Below are 18,911 nucleotides of genomic sequence, written 5' to 3' on the forward strand. Positions count from 1 at the left end.
GCACTCTTCAGTCAACTTCAGTTCTTACTTACCCTCGGGAACAGTGATTGAGTGATACTGTGTGGTGTGTGCAAGTGTGAGAGTATTCTCAATATAAATCCTCTCTCAGTCTCTCGCACTTTAAACATTAGGTATACATACCTACTTAATTGTACTTGTCGCCGACGACCATCACCGCGATACCGTTACTTGCCCAGCTCCTGCTACGTTTTATTATTTTCTCTCTTACCAGTCTTACCACGAGTAATAAATAAGTAAATACTTGACTTATATGTACACTGTCTCTTGCCTGCTCCGAAACCATACTCATGTTCCTCATGACGGCTCGCGTAACCCTCATATCTCCCGTGTTGCTCATCATCATCATAAGTGTATCATCATTAACTTGTACGTACTCGAATTACAGGCGTCATCATCAGGACCAGTACTGCATCAGCAACCCCATGATCACCGAGGCAAGCAAGTGACGCCGCGCGCGGGGGGGGGCCTCGCAGAGAGAGAGAGAGAGGAGTGCGTGCAAGTGACAACACGCGCCAGCTGTACACGTACCTGAAGTATAATTATCACTCAACTCAACAACCACAACCCGTCCTTTTGGGACTGCTGTACTCCTGAGAGAGAAAGAGAGGGGAAGCTCAGCTGCCGGCAGTAACCTTAAAGCCATGGCGGAGGAGAGCGCCGAGGCCAAGTCGGCAGGTCCCTCCTCGCCCAGAAGTCCCCATGTACCCGGAACCGTTGTTGCTGCTGCTGTCCCCGCTACGACTGCTGCTATTACCGTTACTAACGTCGCTGCTGCCAACAACAATAATCCTGCTGCTGCTGCTGCTGCTACTGTAGCTGGTGCACCAGCAGCAACAGCAACCGGTACCAGTGCCTGCAGCTCAGCACCAGTGAACCCTGGCAACGGGTCGGCCAAGGCCAGTGGTAGCCCTCGCTCGCCCCGGCAGCCGCGCAGGGTCAAGCTCAGCGAGCATCAGCTGGACGGCTTGAGCAAGGACGAGCTGGCGGCCAAGTGGCGCGAGCAGGACTCCTATGTGGACTTTTTGGAGTCTCAGGCGACGACCCTGGAAGGTACGGAGATCAATCGTGAGCGAGAGCTCTTATCTACCACAACACACTGCCTCCTACATTTCTTTAATGTTGAGGCTCCCAAAAGGTCAATAAAGGCCACACCTACATACTTATGCAAACGAGCCGACAGTCTTGGGACTTTTGTGCTCCTTGTAATAAAAATATGAGGGAAATGATATTGAGGTTGGTCCGTCTTTTGGAGCTGTCTGTCGTCAAGCGTCATTCGCCAGACATGTATATGTACCTACTACTTGTTGTCCAGTGTCTTTTCTGATGCTGCAAATCGATTCATTTACTTGATTATAGGCTTAAGATCGCTACAAATAATTTTCATTCTATCTTATTACATTACACTCAGGCTGTTTTATTATTGGAGTTTTCAAGGTGATGTGCTGTGCAATGGCCATTTGTGATTTTATATGAAGAAGTGCTTTTTAGTCTGTGATTTAGTGAAAATTTTTTTTTTCTCTCTTTTTTTATCCTCACTCCATTGGTGCGTAATTTACACGTCGTTTGCAATTGATGCCTACAAGTGTCAGTGCTAAATTTTAGTTGAAATTTTTTTTTTTTTTTTTTTTTTTTTTTTTACTTTGTATGGAAAGTAATTTAAAATGGTGGAAAAATTGGTGTTATTAAAGTATATATGTTAGCCTTGTGTATACTGAACGGGCAATAGAAAATCTTTGAAACTACTGCTGCAAGGCACCAGCAAACGGTTTAAAACATCTGGATCACTGATCACTGTATCACTTGGCACAAGTCTGTTCTTTCTCTAAACTTTTCCTTAATATCGTATCATCTATTTTTAGATCCGACCCACAAAAATAGTCTTCCCTCTCCATCATTGGCATCCCAAGTGTTTTCAAAGCAATCCCACTCATCCTAATTAAATTTATCATTCCTTTGATGAGAAAAATGAATTGACTGTGCTGGAATTCGAGTGGACAAAGCACTTTAAAGCCTTGGAAGAGTTAAAGCATCTCCTGGAACGATCTGCTGAAACAGAAACAAAGATCACAGCACCTCACCATGATGCTACCAAAGGGCTGAAGTATCGCCAGTACACATGATCAAAGTATGCGTCAATTAAGATGTCATTTGTTGGACAATTTTTAAAATCACTATATCCAAACAAATTTTTATACATATGCACACTGCAAATATCCAGTATATCTCTTGAATAATAACTTTGTTACATTCTTCAATATTTTGAAGATTATGCATCTTTGCAATACTGACACTATTTTTTTATATTTTTTTAATATAAATACATGATTTCCAGTCTCTAATACCTTTACTTAGAGAATGTTCACTGAAATAGAATATTAAACACTCATGATTCATTATTTCCAACATAAGTGAACAGCCTAGAAAAATCAATAGTTCCCTCATATGGATTATTAATTTATTGATTTTTTTTTTCTAATAATATGTACTTTTTAGTTAAACTTTTTTTAACCTGACCAATAATCATATACTTCACTCATGTAAAAAAGTCTAGATGTAATGATTCATACAAGTCTGAACGTTCAGTAGAATATGATAATTGATCAAAAAATATAGTGTAAAAATTTTTATATTTAGGGGATACTGTTTCATTGAAAGAATCGGAAGAAAAATACAGACAGCAGTATGCAGAAGCTTCCCACAGAGAAAAAATCTTAGTAAGAAGATTGGCTTCAAAAGAACAAGAATTGCAAGAATATGCGGTTAGTAATCCGATTGACTTATCACAATTTAATTAATTTTCGTGCAAATGACAATTAAAAATATTCGTACCATTTTATGCTGTTTACATACAGAATCAATTGACTGAAATGAAAGCCACCCATGCACCGTCCGCTGCAGCTTTAAGGTCTACTCTTCTTGATCCAGCTGTAAATATACTTATACAAAAATTACGGCAAGAATTAATAACAACAAAAGCTAAATTAGAAGACACACAAAATGAATTGAGCGCCTGGAAATTTACTCCAGACAGGTGAGTTTTTTTTAATATATATATACATATGCTTGAAAAATCTACAAAACTTTTTATATGTAAACTGAAAAAAATAATTTTTACATTTAGTAATACTGGAAAGAGATTAATGGCCAAATGTAGACTATTGTATCAAGAGAACGAAGAATTAGGTCGTATGATATCTAGTGGACGTATAGCTAAATTAGAAGGAGAACTAGCACTTCAAAAGAGTTACAGCGAAGAAATGAAGAAGTCCCAATCCGGTAAGACATTAAATCTATCTATATAAGCAAACTTTCTTTATTCATTCATGCATCCTTGCAACAAAAAAAACTTGAAAGACGAAGAAAACTAGCGGTTTTACTTATATGGAGATCCACACTGTAGTTAAGAAAGCACGATCGTTACAATTACAAAAAATTTTCAAATGAATAGGTTTAAGTTGAAAGGAAATTAATAAAAGCAACATCCTCATTCTGCTTAAATGAGGAAATATAGAATAACATAAAATATAAAACTTTTTTATTACATATCGAATTTCGTGATACGATCAGTAATGCATTTTTAATATCAATGTACTTTATCAAAGACTCATTACTCATACTAAAGACTAAAATTATTTTGTGAACGTCAATGAAAATGTATTAAATAATGTTAAAATGATTATTTTCAGAACTAGACGAATTCCTTCAAGATCTTGATGAAGACGTCGAAGGTATGCAGAGCACAATTTACTTTTTGCAACAAGAGTTACGCAAGGCACGTGACTCTGTAACCACGTTGCAATTAGAAAACGCGACTTTAAGATCTTCTGTAGGTGAAAACAATTTGACAAATGGCTTGTCACCGCATACACCACCGATTAAAAAAGACGAAGCTGAAGAGAACGTAGCGCCAGAGGTAACGAAGCCGATAAAAATCGAAGACAGTGACAGGTATAAAGGTGCTAGGACTCCTCCGTTACCTTCCGAGAGTTCGACTCCAAGTGAGCGTGCGAGTGTAGATATTAAGCCAGAAAGAACAGAAAACAAAACGGAACAAAATGACGAGAGCTCGAGTGACTCTGCAGCTTTGATTATTAAAGTGGAAAGCGAACTGTTGAGTGAGCGTGAAGAGGAAGACGAGTCGAGGTCCAGTAAAAGGACATTAAGGACTAAGAGTAATAACAGGAGCAGTGGCAAGACTAACGGGGAAGAAGTGTTAACAAGGACGACAAGGGGAAGGGATAAATCAAAGAGGGACAAAAGTGTGCTAAGTAGTGACGATGAAAGGATTCACAAAAAGAAACGCAGGGGCAGTCTTCTGTCCCTCGAGTGCAGCGAGGGAGGTGACGAGGACTCTCTGGTTATAACTAATGGCGAGATGCAAAGTGATCCAGAGTGAACGTAATGTATGTTTGTAGCTAATTACAACTATGCAAATATCAAAGTTAACTGGTTTAATGAGAAGTATGATTATATTAATAAGTCAACGCGTTATCAAAACTGACAAAGGTCACTTATGAGTGACAACGAAATTGTATTATAAACACATAATAATTGTATGATTTTGAGAAATTATAGAATTTTAACGGTTTACTTTTATAAAATTGAATTTGTCAAAGTAATCACAGTTAATCATCACACTATTTAATTTAAACAACATCAACATATGTATGCTTTATTTTCATCGGACAATTCGTTAGTATATCTTCCAGTATCAATTGAGACCTTATCCATAAATACACAGATTATTCATTGGCACTAATTCAAATGAATTTCATAATGTGTATAAATATACATAAAAATTCCTAGTTAACAATATCTATACTAAGCTTGTGTGTGGAAAATGAAGTTTGTATATTATGCTCTACAACTTGATTTTCAATTTACTCTGAAATCGTACAATTAGATAATCATGCGGTTAAAAAATATAGTTTTTAAAATTATTTTCGAGAAAATCACTTGTGGCATATTATTAAAGACAATTGTACAAAGTATTCTAATTAACGTTTTGAGTGAAAAGCGTTTATTAACATAAATTCATTTTTTAATCATTTTCATTTTCAAATCAATCAAATGGCTGATGAGATCGATTTGTACATTTACAAGCACTTGCAAATGACGTACGCTGCATCTTTTTTTTTACTTGGCAATTGTCAAATTTTTTTCTATTTTGAATAAATTTGAAAAGGTAACAGATGTATCTTACAAATATTAAATCATCAAAATCTTCCTTTTTAATTAATTTGCGTGCCGAGTATTAAAAGTGACTTTCTATTTGCAGTTTTAAATTGTTTGACATTTGAAGTACATAATATTTATTAACTGATATTCAGATTGTTAAAAAAAAAAACTACGTACGATGCAACTAAATAGTCATATTTGTAAAAAAGTTTTGTTAGAAGTATATTTTTTACTTACAGAAATAATGTGAAAATTGTATTGTACTTGTTAAAAAGAAAAAAGTAATGTGCATATTGTAGCATAGACTTGTAATTATACTTAAACATTATTTATTTCCTACAATATCCTATTTTATCCAGTTTCAATTTTTTATGAATTTATAATTTTTTACTTTTATGGGTATCTGTGAAAATATTTTTTCTCGTTATACTTTATAATATTTGTACAACCTATATCAATGGTTGCCAAGATTTTATAAAATGTTTTAGACGGAAACAAATGCAATTTTTATAATAATGATTAAAAGTTTTTTTTTTTATATTATTACTTATTTACCAGTAGCATTTTACAGAGGTAACTTACGTTAGTAACCATAGTGGATGCATGCATAGGTTTGGTAACAAAACATTTTAAAAATTTATCTAAAAATATAAATCTAAATCTCATTTTCTCACGGGATTTATCAAACGAATCATTTAGTATTTTAATTTATTCGTGTTGTTTTACTATCAATGAATAAATAAAGTCGTTTTATGCAATTAATTGACTTGTCATTTATGGTTACTTTTTAAATGTTAAATGTAAAAAATAACAATTAGAAATTCAGTATATTTAGTTGCATTGCCGTACAAGGCCAAAAATTTAGATCCTAAGTATTCTGAATTTATTTTCATTAAGAATTTTAAAAACTAGATTGTGATTGAGTAAGTTTAGACGCTGGTACATTTAAATACATGAAATTCAACTGCTCGACGCATCTTGGAAATCGTAAAAAAATATCGGTATTTTGCCGTTTTACCAAAAACAAACTTTGTTTTCGAACTAACAATGTATCCCATAAATTATTCATATTAAGTCGTTAATTAATAAGTTCTAATTTGTGTTCCGTTCGAAATTCTTGCTTTTCTTCAAAAAGACCCTCAACCTTCCATATTTTATTTAGTAAGGATATACCATATCACACGAAGAGAAAAAGTGCTCATAATTTTTTTCCTTCTTATTTTATTATTATGTCCAACAAGCCTCTACTACATCTCATCAACAAATAAGGTGACATATAATAATATATATACCATCTACGGAACATCAATCGGAAAAACGGGACAATTTGGCGTTCCGAAGCTTTCGTTGGGGGTAACCGGGACAGAACTCCGTAAAAACGGACGAACGGCTCCCTTACACACGTGTCGTACTTATAATTAATTTTAATTCTAACTTCAGGGTATGAGGGTACTCTGAGAGAGTATCTCTCTCTCTCTCCCTCTCATTTTCTGTTATATATTAGAATTGGTCTAGAAACTAGAAAGTGACAAACAGACCCAGTGCAGTACAGCAAGCTATAGGTTGTGACGGAACATATTATTAGAACAATTAAGTATTGCACAGTACTCCAATTTTTGTCGTCGAATGAGGGATAATTCATAACGAATCTCACTTGCAAAATTCCATGTCAATAGCTTACACATTATTGGAGGACATAAATACGACAATCATGATTGTTATGACTTTTTACGTAAAAGAGAACCTAATTTGTTTTTAAAAGGAAGTAAGTATTCGTTATTTATTGGAATAAAGAAACGATAGTAAATGCACGCATTTCAAAAAAGTAGGTTTTATGATCCTCCTAGAAGAGCGAAGCCCTCCAAGAAAACTTCTGACACCTAATGGTACTTTTCGTTGGGTAAGTGTTGTTATCTCCAGGGCTATGTCGCGGCCCGAGGGACTTGCGAAGCAGGGCACACCAGCCTCTCAAAAACGCTCGAGGTAGGAAAAAAATTTTAATCCCTCAAAAGTTTGTTTATTCAAGTAAGAAATCACAAGTTCTCAGAAATATTAAGTTTTTTTTTATTTTTCTTAACATGGGCCCAAAGTGATTTGCTGGGCGCAAAACTGCACTTTGCGCCCTTGGTAAGAAAAACATTATACGTGTGACTCGGGCACCAATCACCAACATACAACAATCGCGCCCTTCGGGAGCTCATGTTTGTACTTTGTACCCTAGGGACGTAATGTACCACGTCCTATGTATTATTTTCTAGGAATATACGAATTTTACTTCAATAATAATAGATACATAACCTGATTGAAAATCGTACCTTGACTGTAACGGGGGTAAGCTAGTAGTGCATCCCATCGCTGATTATGCCAATAGCTAGGCGCTAGGCCCCCGTTACACGGTTACAGCCAAGGTACGATTTCCAACCGGGAATATGAGCAGAGAAAATCGAACTGAGTATTACGAAGAAACGAATGAAAGCATGAAATGGTATATATAAGAGGTCCAAAGCAAATTTTACAAAGAAATATTCCAACAACAGCGATTATTTATCAATCCTTATTTATTACACCTTACATTGTATGCGATCCTATCAAACGACCGACCGACCGAACAAAAAAAAAACGTATCCAAAGACACATCGCAATACGCGAGGAACGAGGGATAACAAAAAAATTAGCCTCTTCCTCTACAATACGCGTTCTATGTGGGGTGACCGAGACCTAATTTACCAACTTTTGTTATTGTATAAAAAAAAAAATTGATACAAGGCTGAAGGAGTCTACTTGATGAATCGAAATTTTCTGATTTAGCTTTCTCACACAATGTAAGAAAAATTAGTGAATTCAACCCCAGAGGAGTTTGTAAAAGTTAGATAAAGATCACAGTGGCAGAAAAGAAGTACTAGTCGAAAGAATTACTGCTGCAACTTCTACAAAAGTTGAGAAACGTCATGATTCATGGAGATCCAGAGTATTTATCGTTTTTCTTGGTCACAAGTTAAACGGTAATATAAAAAGTACCATATAATCCAACCGACGTTATTGCTACAACTTGGTGCAATTGATAGAAAAGTCATTAAATAAAGAGATTGATACCATTTGCGGCAGAATAAGGACTCTTTTGATAGTGCCCGATGATGTACTCCCTACAAGAAAAAATTCATGCCGCAACTTTGCCAAACGTTTCTTTATAAAAATTTATGCTAGAGATCACAGTCGCAGCTGTTTTTTGAATTTCTGGGGATGGAAAAATAACCTTTTCCGCTTTCTAACCTCAAAATAGCTCCTTCTTCGCTTGATTTTGGGTTCTTAGGCGAAAAATAGTTTACGAAACTCGTTCAAATTTACGAACCTCGTTACGGCTCTTGCCTTCGGCTCGTGCCGTAAATCGAAATCCTTTGCAAACTCGTACCTCTTATGTAATATACTATTTTTCCGTTGCTCATCTAAGGCTAATCTTATCTATGTATACTCATCTAATGTTATAGATAATGTAACATAGATAAGATACGCGTTAAAAGAACGACGAAAAAAAGTTTATTTTCTATCCAACTTTAGTTTCGTGAACTTAATAATAATCTTAAAAAAACGTTTCGCAAAGATGCGGCATTCATTTTTTTTTGTACGGGGGGGAAGGGTATTTTTTTCACGGGGCCATTTTCGAGTGCCAAAAGAGTCCCAATTCTGCCGTAAATGACAATCCTTGTTGACCACTTGTTATTTTCTATCAATTGAACTAGGTTGCGGCAATAATGTCCATTGGACCATGTGGCACTTTTTATACTACCGTATAACTCGTGACCAAGAAAAAAAATCACGAAAATACTCTAGATCCCGACAAATAATGGCGTCTCTCAGCTCCACAGGAGCTATTCACATAGACATTTTTTGCTTATTTCATTGTGAACGTTCTTATTGAAAAGGGCGTTCCACTGTTCCGCTAAACTCAAAGTGAGTGAACAGACTGAACAGACCAATACCTTTTTTTCCATGAGGCAACAAAGCCTATGGTCGCAACTATGTTGACTGACTGGGTCCGTACCATATAACTATTTTTCTGTACATCGGCCTATGTTATAACATATACTTAGGCTTGTGAAGCAAAAAAAAGTTATATGGTACGGCCCCAAGAGCCGTACCATATAACTTTTTTCAGCTTCGCGGGCTTATGTTATAACATAGGCCGATGTACAGAAAAATAGTTATATGGTACGGCCCCAGAGAACACAGTATAGGTCTATTCAGTCTGTTCACTCACTTTGAGTTTAGCGGAACAGTGGAACCCCCTTTTCAATATGAACGTTCACAATGAAATAAGCAAAAAATGTCTACGTGAATAGCTCCTACACCTGGCCACAGGGCCCTTACACGCAAATACAATAAGGATAAAATAAAGTATGTATGTACATCAATACATTCTTTTGCTTATTCCCGCTTGATATTTCGCCCATTCCCGTTACCTTATTTCTTATTATTTGCTCTTATGACAGAGCTATTCATGCACATAGACATTTGTGTACATTTATTATACATTCATAATAAATCTCGTGTATCATAATGTCCATTTTCTCTACATGCAAATATCTCCTTCATCACCTACTTGCATGTGGCGTGTAAAGGCCCATTCACACTCCTGTTCCAGGACATAACCATGAGCATCTCGACGGCTCCTACGAAGAATCGTACTCCACAAAATATCCAACGAAGAATCGTACGCGCAGATATATTCCAGCGAAGAATCGTACAGGCCACTTCTTTCCGACAAAGAATCGTACACGCAGATATATTCCGACGAAGAATCGTACGCGCAGATATATTCGGACGAAGAATCGTACGCGCTGATATATTCCGACGAAGAATCGTACGCGCAGATATATTCCGACGAAGAATCGTACAGGCCACTTCATTCCGACGATGAATCGTACGTGCACCAATATACTGACGAATAATCGTACAGGCAGCTACACTAACATTTACATAAAAAATACAATAAGAATAACTATGGTACCATTATCGTTATTTAGTCACATATTACCCAATCATATCACCCAATAACACAAGCGCCAATCCCCACACAACTAAGTGCGCTTCCTGGTCCCTTTATTTATTTAACATAAATTAAATAACACAAGCGCAAATCCCCACACAATCCGGACCGTTTACTGGTCCATTCAATTATTTAAAACAAATTAAATAACACAATCGACAATCCCCACACAACCCAGATCGCTTATTGGTCCCTTTATTTATTTAACATAAATTAAATAACACAAGCGCCAATCCCCACACAACCCGGGGCATTTACTGGTCCCTTTATTTATTTAAAATAAATTAAATAACACAAGTGCCAATCCCCACACAATCCCGACCGTTTACTGGTCCATTTATTTATTTAAAACAAATTAAATAACACAAGCGCCAATCCCCACACAACCCAGAGCGCTTATTGGTCCCTTTATTTATTTAACATAAATTAAATAACACAAGCGCCAATCCCCACACAATCCTGGACCGTTAACTGGCCACTTTGTTCATTAATTAAATAAATTAAATAACACAAGTGCCAATCCCCACACAATCCGGACCGTTTACTGGTCCATTTATTTATTTAAAACAAATTAAATAACACAAGCACCAATCCCCACACAACCCAGAGCGCTTATTGGTCCCTTTATTTATTTAATATAAATCAAATAACACAAGCGCCGAATCCCACACAACCCGGAGCGCTTACTGGTCCCTTTTTTTATTGAAAATAAATATAATGATAAGACAAGCGCCAATCTCCACACAACCCGGAGCATTCACTGGTCCATTCATTTATTTAAAACCAATTAAATAACACAATCGCCAATCCCCACACAACCCGGAGCATTCACTGGTCCATTAATTTATTTAAAATAAATTAAATTACACAAGCGCCAATCACCACACAACCCAGAGCGCTTACGTGTCGCATACTTATTTTACAATCAATAAAGTAATAAGGCAAGCGATAATCACTATATAAGCCAGGGCGCTTACTAGTAGCATTAATTATTATTAAAAAGCATTGAATAATAATTCTAGATAGTCAGGTGATAAGCACTCGCGTTGTTCTTTAATAAATTTTATCGATTATTACAGTGACCAGTAAGCGCACTGAGTTGTGTGGGGATTGGCGCTTGTGTTATTTAATTCATGTTAAATAAATAAAGAGACCAATAAGCGCTCTGGGTTGTGTGGGGATTGGCGCTAGTGTTGTTTAATTTATTTTAAATAAATAAAGGGACTAGTAAGCGCTCTGGGTTGTGTGGGGATTGGCGCTTGTGTTAATAAATTTGTTTTAAATAAATGAATGGACCAGTAAATGCCCCGGGTTGTTAAATTTTATCGATTATTACAGTGACCAGTAAGCGCACTGAGTTGTGTGGGGATTGGCGCTTGTGTTACTTAATTCATGTTAAATAAATAAAGGGACCAGTAAGCGTACTGAGTTGTGTGGGGATTGGCGCTTGTGTTATTTAATTTATTTTAAATAAATTAATGGACCAGTAAATGCCCCGGGTTGTGTGGGGGTTGGCGCTTGTGTTATTTAATTTATGTTAAATAAATAAAGGGACTGTCAAGCGCACTGAGTTGTGTGGGGATTAGCGCTTGTGTTATTTTATTTATCATTTTAATTATCAAAGCGGCCAGTAAGTGCTCCGGATTGTGTGGGGGTTGGCGCTTGTGTTATTTTATTTATTCGATTAATAAACAAAGCGGCCAGTAAGCGCCCCGGGTTGTGTGGTGATTGGCGCTTGTGTTATTTTATTTATTCAATTGATAAACAAAGCGGCCAGTAAGCGCCCCGGGTTGTGTGGGGATTGGCGCTTGTGTTATTTTATTTATTCAATTAATAAACAAAGCGGCCAGTAAGCCGGCCGGGTTGTGTGGTGATTGGCGCTTGTGTTATTTAATTTATGTTAAATAAATAAAGGGACCAGTAAGCACACTGAGTTGTGTGGGGATTGGCGCTTGTGTTATTTAATTTATGTTAAATAAATAAAGGGACCAATAAGCGCTCTGGGTTGTGTGGGGATTGGCGCTTGTGTTATTTAATTTATTTTAAATAAATAAAGGGACTGTTAAGCGCACTGAGTTGTGTGGGGATTGGCGCTTGTGTTATTTAATTTATTTTTAATAAATTAATGGACCAGTAAATGCCCCGGGTTGTGTGGGGGTTTGCGCTTGTGTTATTTAATTTATGTTAAATAAATAAAGGGACTGTTAAGCGCACTGAGTTGTGTGGGGATTAGCGCTTGTGTTATTTTATTTATCATTTTCATTATCAAAGCGGCCAGTAAGTGCTCCGAGTTGTGTGGAGATTGGCGCTTGTGTTATTTTATTTATTCAATTAATAAACAAAGCGGCCAGTAAGCGCCCTGGGTTGTGTGGGGATTGGCGCTTGTGTTATTTTATTTATTCAATTGATAAACAAAGTGGCCAGTAAGCGCCCCGGGTTGTGTGGTGATTGGCGCTTGTGTTATTTTATTTATTCAATTAATAAACAAAGCGGCCAGTAAGCCGGCCGGGTTGTGTGGTGATTGGCGCTTGTGTTATTTAATTTATGTTAAATAAATAAAGGGACCAGTAAGCGCACTGAGTTGTGTGGGGATTGGCGCTTGTGTTATTTAATTTATGTTAAATAAATAAAGGGACCAATAAGTGCTCTGGGTTGTGTGGGAATTGGCGCTTGTGTTATTTAATTCATGTTAAATAAATAAAGGGACCAATAAGCGATCTGGGTTGTGTGGGGATTGGTGATTGTGTTATTTAATTTATGTTAAATAAATAAAGGGACTGTTAAGCGCACTGAGTTGTGTGGGGGTTGGTGCTTGTGTTATTTAATTTACGTTAAATAAATAAAGGGACCAGTAAGCGCACTAAGTTGTGTGGGGATAGGCGCTTGTGTTATTTAATTTATTTTAAATAAATGAATGGACCAGTAAATGCCCCGGGTTGTGTGGGGATTGGCGCTTGTGTTATTTAATTTATGTTAAATAAATAAAGGGACCAATAAGCGATCTGGGTTGTGTGGGGATTGGTGATTGTGTTACTTAATTTATGTTAAATAAATAAAGGGACTGTTAAGCGCACTGAGTTGTGTGGGGGTTGGTGCTTGTGTTATTTAATTTACGTTAAATAAATAAAGGGACTGTTAAGCGCACTGAGTTGTGTGGGGATTAGCGCTTGTGTTATTTAATTTATGTTAAGTAAATAAAGGGACCAATAAGCGATCTGGGTTGTGTGGGGATTGGTGATTGTGTTATTTAATTTGTTTTAAATAATTGAATGGACCAGTAAACGGTCCGGATTGTGTGGGGATTGGCGCTTGTGTTATTTTATTTATTTAATTAATAAACAAAGTGGCCAGTAAGCGCCCCGGGTTGTGTGGTGATTGGCGCTTGTGTTATTTTATTTATTCAATTAATAAACAAAGCGGCCAGTAAGCGCCCTGGGTTGTGTGGGGATTGGCGCTTGTGTTATTTTATTTATTCAATTAATAAACAAAGCGGCCAGTAACCGCCCCGGGTTGTGTGGGGATTGGTGATTGTGTTATTTAATTTGTTTTAAATAATTGAATGGACCAGTAAACGGTCCGGATTGTGTGGGGATTGGCGCTTGTGTTATTTTATTTATTCAATTAATAAACAAAGCGGCCAGTAAGCGCCCCGGGTTGTTTGGGGATTGGTGCTTGTGTTATTTAATTTACGTTAAATAAATAAAGGGACTGTTAAGCGCACTAAGTTGTGTGGGGATTAGCGCTTGTGTTATTTTATTTATCATTTTAATTATCAAAGCGGCCAGTAAGTGCTCCGGGTTGTGTGGGGATTGGCGCTTGTGTTATTTTATTTATTTAATTAATAAACAAAGCGGCCAGTAAGCGCCCCGGGTTGTGTGGTGATTGGCGCTTGTGTTATTTTATTTAATCAATTAATAAACAAAGCGGCCAGTAAGCGCACTGAGTTGTGTGGGGATTAGCGCTTGTGTTATTTTATTTATCATTTTAATTATCAAAGCGGCCAGTAAGTGCTCCGGGTTGTGTGGGGATTGGCGCTTGTGTTATTTTATTTATTTAATTAATAAACAAAGCGGCCAGTAAGCGCCCCGGGTTGTGTGGTGATTGGCGCTTGTGTTATTTTATTTATTCAATTAATAAACAAAGCGGCCAGTAAGCGCCCTGGGTTGTGTGGGGATTGGCGCTTGTGTTATTTTATTTATTCAATTAATAAACAAAGCGGCCAGTAAGCGCCCCAGGTTGTGTGGTGATTGGCGCTTGTGTTATTTTATTTATCATTTTAATTATCAAAGCGGCCAGTAAGTGCTCCGGGTTGTGTGGGGATTGGCGCTTGTGTTATTTTATTTATTTAATTAATAAACAAAGCGGCCAGTAAGCGCCCCGGGTTGTGTGGTGATTGGCGCTTGTGTTATTTTATTTATTCAATTAATAAACAAAGCGGCCAGTAAGCGCCCTGGGTTGTGTGGGGATTGGCGCTTGTGTTATTTTATTTATTCAATTAATAAACAAAGCGGCCAGTAAGCGCCCCAGGTTGTGTGGTGATTGGCGCTTGTGTTATTTTATTTATTCAATTAATAAACAAAGCGGCCAGTAAGCGCCCCGGGTTGTGTGGGGATTGGCACTTGTGTTATTTAATTTATGTTAAATAAATAAAGGGACTGTTAAGCGCACTGAGTTGTGTGGGGGTTGGCGCTTGTGTTATTTAATTTATGTTAAATAAATAAAGGGACCAATAAGCGATCTGGGTTGTGTGGGGATTGGTGATTGTGTTATTTAATTTGTTTTAAATAATTGAATGGACCAGTAAACGGTCCGGATTGTGTGGGGATTTGCGCTTGTGTTATTTAATTTATGTTAAATAAATAAAGGGACCAGGAAGCGCACTTAGTTGTGTGGGGATTGGCGCTTGTGTTATTGGGTGATATAATTGGGTAATATGTGGCTAAATAACGATAATGGTACCATAGTTATTCTTATTGTATTTTTTATGTAAATGTTATTGTAGCGGCCTGTACGATTATTCGTCAGTATATTGGTGCACGTACGATTCTTCGTCGGAAAGAAGTGGCCTGTACGATTCTTCGTCGGAATATATCAGCGCGTACGATTCTTCGTCGGAAAATATCTGCGCGTACGATTCTTCGTCGGAAAATATCTGCGCGTACGATTCTTCGTCGGAATATATCTGCGCGTACGATTCTTCGTCGGAATATATTTGCGCGTACGATTCTTCGTCGGAATATATCTGCGCCAGCGATGGGATATAGTTCCGGCCAGATTTGGGAATTCTCTAGGACCCAACCTCTCTGACGTGGAAAATCACTAGTTAAAAAAAAAAATAGTACCGAAGGTGACGCGCGAGATTCAAATAAGGTCCAATAACACAAGCGCCCATCACCCAATAACCCGGGGCGCTTACTGGCCACTCTTTTAAATAAATAATTATTAGTAAATAACACAAGCGCCTATCACCCAATGACCCGGGGCGCCTACTGGCCACTCTGTTAAATAAATAATTATTGATAACACAAGCGCCTATCACCCAATGACCCGGGGCGCTTACTGGCCACTCTTTTAAATAAATAATTATTAACAACACAAGCGCCTATCACCCAATGACCCGGGGCGCTTACTGGCCACTTTTTTCAATAAATAATTATTAGTAAATAACACAAGCGCCTATCACCTGATGACCCGGGGCGCTTACTGGCCACTCTTCTAAATAAATAATTATTAGTAAATAACACAAGCGCCTATCACCCAATGACCCGGGGCGCCTACTGGCCACTCTGTTAAATAAATAATTATTAACACAAGCGCCTATCACCCAATGACCCGGGGCGCCTACTGGCCACTCTGTTAAATAAATAATTATTAATTACACAAGCGCCTATCACCCAATGACCCGGGGCGCCTACTGGCCACTCTGTTAAATAAATAATTATTAACAACACAAGCGCCTATCACCTTATAACCCGGGGCGCTTACTGGCCACTCTTTTAAACAAATAATTATTAGTAAATAACACAAGCGCCTATCACCCAATGACCCGGGGCGCCTACTGGCCACTCTGTTAAATAAATAATTATTAACACAAGCGCCTATCACCCAATGACCCGGGGCGCCTACTGGCCACTCTGTTAAATAAATAATTATTAATTACACAAGCGCCTATCACCCAATGACCCGGGGCGCCTACTGGCCACTCTGTTAAATAAATAATTATTAACAACACAAGCGCCTATCACCTTATAACCCGGGGCGCTTACTGGCCACTCTTTTAAACAAATAATTATTAATAAATAACACAAGCGCCTATCACCTAATACCCCGGGGCGCTTACTGGCCACTCTTTTCAATAAATAATTATTGATAACACAAGCGCCTATCACCCAATGACCCGGGGCGCTTACTGGCCACTCTTTTAAATAAATAATTATTAATAACACAAGCGCCTATCACCTGATGACCCGGGGCGCTTACTGGCCACTCTTTTAAATAAATAATTATTAACAACACAAGCGCCTATCACCCAATGACCCGGGGCGCCTACTGGCCACTCTGTTAAATAAATAATTATTAATAACACAAGCGCCTATCACCCAATGACCCGGGGCGCCTACTGGCCACTCTGTTAAATAAATAATTATTGATAACACAAGCGCCTATCACCTAATAACCCGGGGCGCTTACTGGCCACTCTTTTAAACAAATAATTATTAATAAATAACACAAGCGCCTATCACCTAATACCCCGGGGCGCTTACTGGCTACTATTGAGTACTAAATTATCAAGTAATTACAAGAGCGCCAATTAAAAAGATCTTTGTCGTACTAGATAAGCAATCGAAATTGTGATATGTTTAATATGTTATCGATCAACTTTTTATCATTTAATAGTGTTGCAAATAAGTGTCCTGGATCATCAGGAAGACGGTGCTTGACATATTTATGAATAATTATTGTGTTATTTATTAATAATTATTTATTTAAAAGCGCGGCCAGTAAGCGCCCCGGGTCATCAGGTGATAGGCGCTTGTGTTATTTACTAATAATTATTTATTGAAAAGAGTGGCCAGTAAGCGCCCCGGGTCATTAGGTGATAGGCGCTTGTGTTGTTAATAATTATTTATTGAAAAGAGTGGCCAGTAAGCGCCCCGGGTCATTAGGTGATAGGCGCTTGTGTTGTTAATAATTATTTATTTAAAAGAGTGGCCAGTAAGCGCCCCGGGTCATTAGGTGATAGGCGCTTGTGTTATTAATAATTATTTATTTAACAGAGTGGCCAGTAGGCGCCCCGGGTCATTGGGTGATAGGCGCTTGTGTTATTTACTAATAATTATTTATTTAAAAGAGTGGCCAGTAAGCGCCCCGGGTTATTGGGTGATAGGCGCTTGTGTTATTGGACCTTATTTGAATCTTGCGTGTCACCTTCGGTACTATTTTTTTTTTGATCTAGTGATTTCCCACGTCAGAGAGGTTGGGTCCTAGAGAATTCCCAAATCTGGCCGGAACTATATCCCATCGCTGATCTGCGCGTACGGTTCTTCGCTGGAATCTGGAATATATCGACGTAGGCTATTCTTCGTTGAAAGGCTTGGGGAGTACGTTTCTTCGTAGGAACCTCTGGAGTACGATTCTTCGTAGGAGCCGTCGATCTACTTTCATAAAAACAAACTAGAATTGATAAACTATAAACTCCCCATTCTTTTTTTAAACAGGTTAAAACAACGATTATTTTAATAAAAAAAGGCGTTTTGTTATTTTATAAATACTGATTGAGTGAGAAAAGTACGGTAGCAAAGAGATACGTAGTGGACTGTGGAGTGGACCGGAACTTCTGACAAACATTGCTTGACTTACGTTGTACATATCTGATATTGTTATGTAATGGGTAAAACCATCACGCTTTCATTTTGTAAATCATGTTGCGTGATGAAATGTAATACTCAAGTATCACATATATACTGGTACATAACAAAATGATCAAGTCACACATAAAAATGCTAATGATTGTTCCACTCTTGGTGACTCTCGGGGTTATATTACCTATTTCAAATCATGAAATACACGGCCATTTGTTTGACATTTTCGAGCATTATTAAATATTTCATAAACTAAAGTAATGACGGTTTTTAAGGTTATTTGTCATATTATTGATTAAATCAAGTAATTTAAGCTCGCTTATTCCAAGTAAGATTACTTGTTTTTTTTTTTTTAACTTCTCGTTCTCAAGTACATAAAATTACAAAAAATAAGAAATTTCTTCAACGAGTGCAAAAATAGATGACCCTTAGGGGTACAGGAAACAGGAGGCGTAATTCACAATCTTCGCACGTCAGCATGTTGCGACGCGACGCCGGACGCTAAGTAAAACCATATGTATAGGTATATTATCCCGGATCCCGAGTTAAACTAGCAGCAGCTAGCAGTGGCGTCGGTGGCGACTGGCGACTACGCTAATCAGTGATGGGTTAAAGTTGTTAAGGCTCCTAAACTGTGATGGCAAGATGGCAAGCGGTGACCGGCGTATTCTGGACAAAAAACTCCCCACTCTCGAACTAACCGCTATTTACCATTGTTACATTTGAAAACTGGACAAGTTTTAACGACCCATTCACCCATGAGAAAGCGAGACTAGTGGAATGACTTCCGGTTGAAATTCTCTGAC

At 37.6% G+C, this 18,911-nt stretch overlaps 1 protein-coding gene across 3 annotated transcripts; it reads left to right on the forward strand.

The window, feature by feature from the left end:
• On the forward strand, positions 1-5,589 carry fl(2)d (Pre-mRNA-splicing regulator female-lethal(2)D). Of its 3 annotated transcripts, none has more exons than XM_089595986.1 (6): positions 1-131; positions 407-1,071; positions 2,656-2,780; positions 2,874-3,052; positions 3,143-3,297; positions 3,708-5,589. In XM_089595986.1, exons 2-6 carry the CDS (start codon positions 663-665, stop codon positions 4,415-4,417), a joined length of 1,578 nt encoding a protein of 525 aa, XP_089452112.1. In that variant the 5' UTR covers positions 1-131; positions 407-662; the 3' UTR covers positions 4,418-5,589. The 3 variants fall into 3 exon arrangements, with proteins under 3 accessions (XP_089452112.1, XP_014216335.2, XP_089452113.1); XM_014360849.2 differs by lacking the exon at positions 1-131 and adding an exon at positions 144-254; XM_089595987.1 differs by lacking the exon at positions 1-131 and adding an exon at positions 144-243.
• Positions 5,590-18,911: the final 13,322 nt, after the last annotated feature.

The sequence above is a fragment of the Copidosoma floridanum genome, unplaced genomic scaffold (assembly GCF_036245765.1).
Source record: "Copidosoma floridanum isolate Cflo_tuat_1 unplaced genomic scaffold, Cflo_Japanese_pri ptg000029l, whole genome shotgun sequence".
NCBI lineage: Eukaryota > Metazoa > Arthropoda > Insecta > Hymenoptera > Encyrtidae > Copidosoma > Copidosoma floridanum.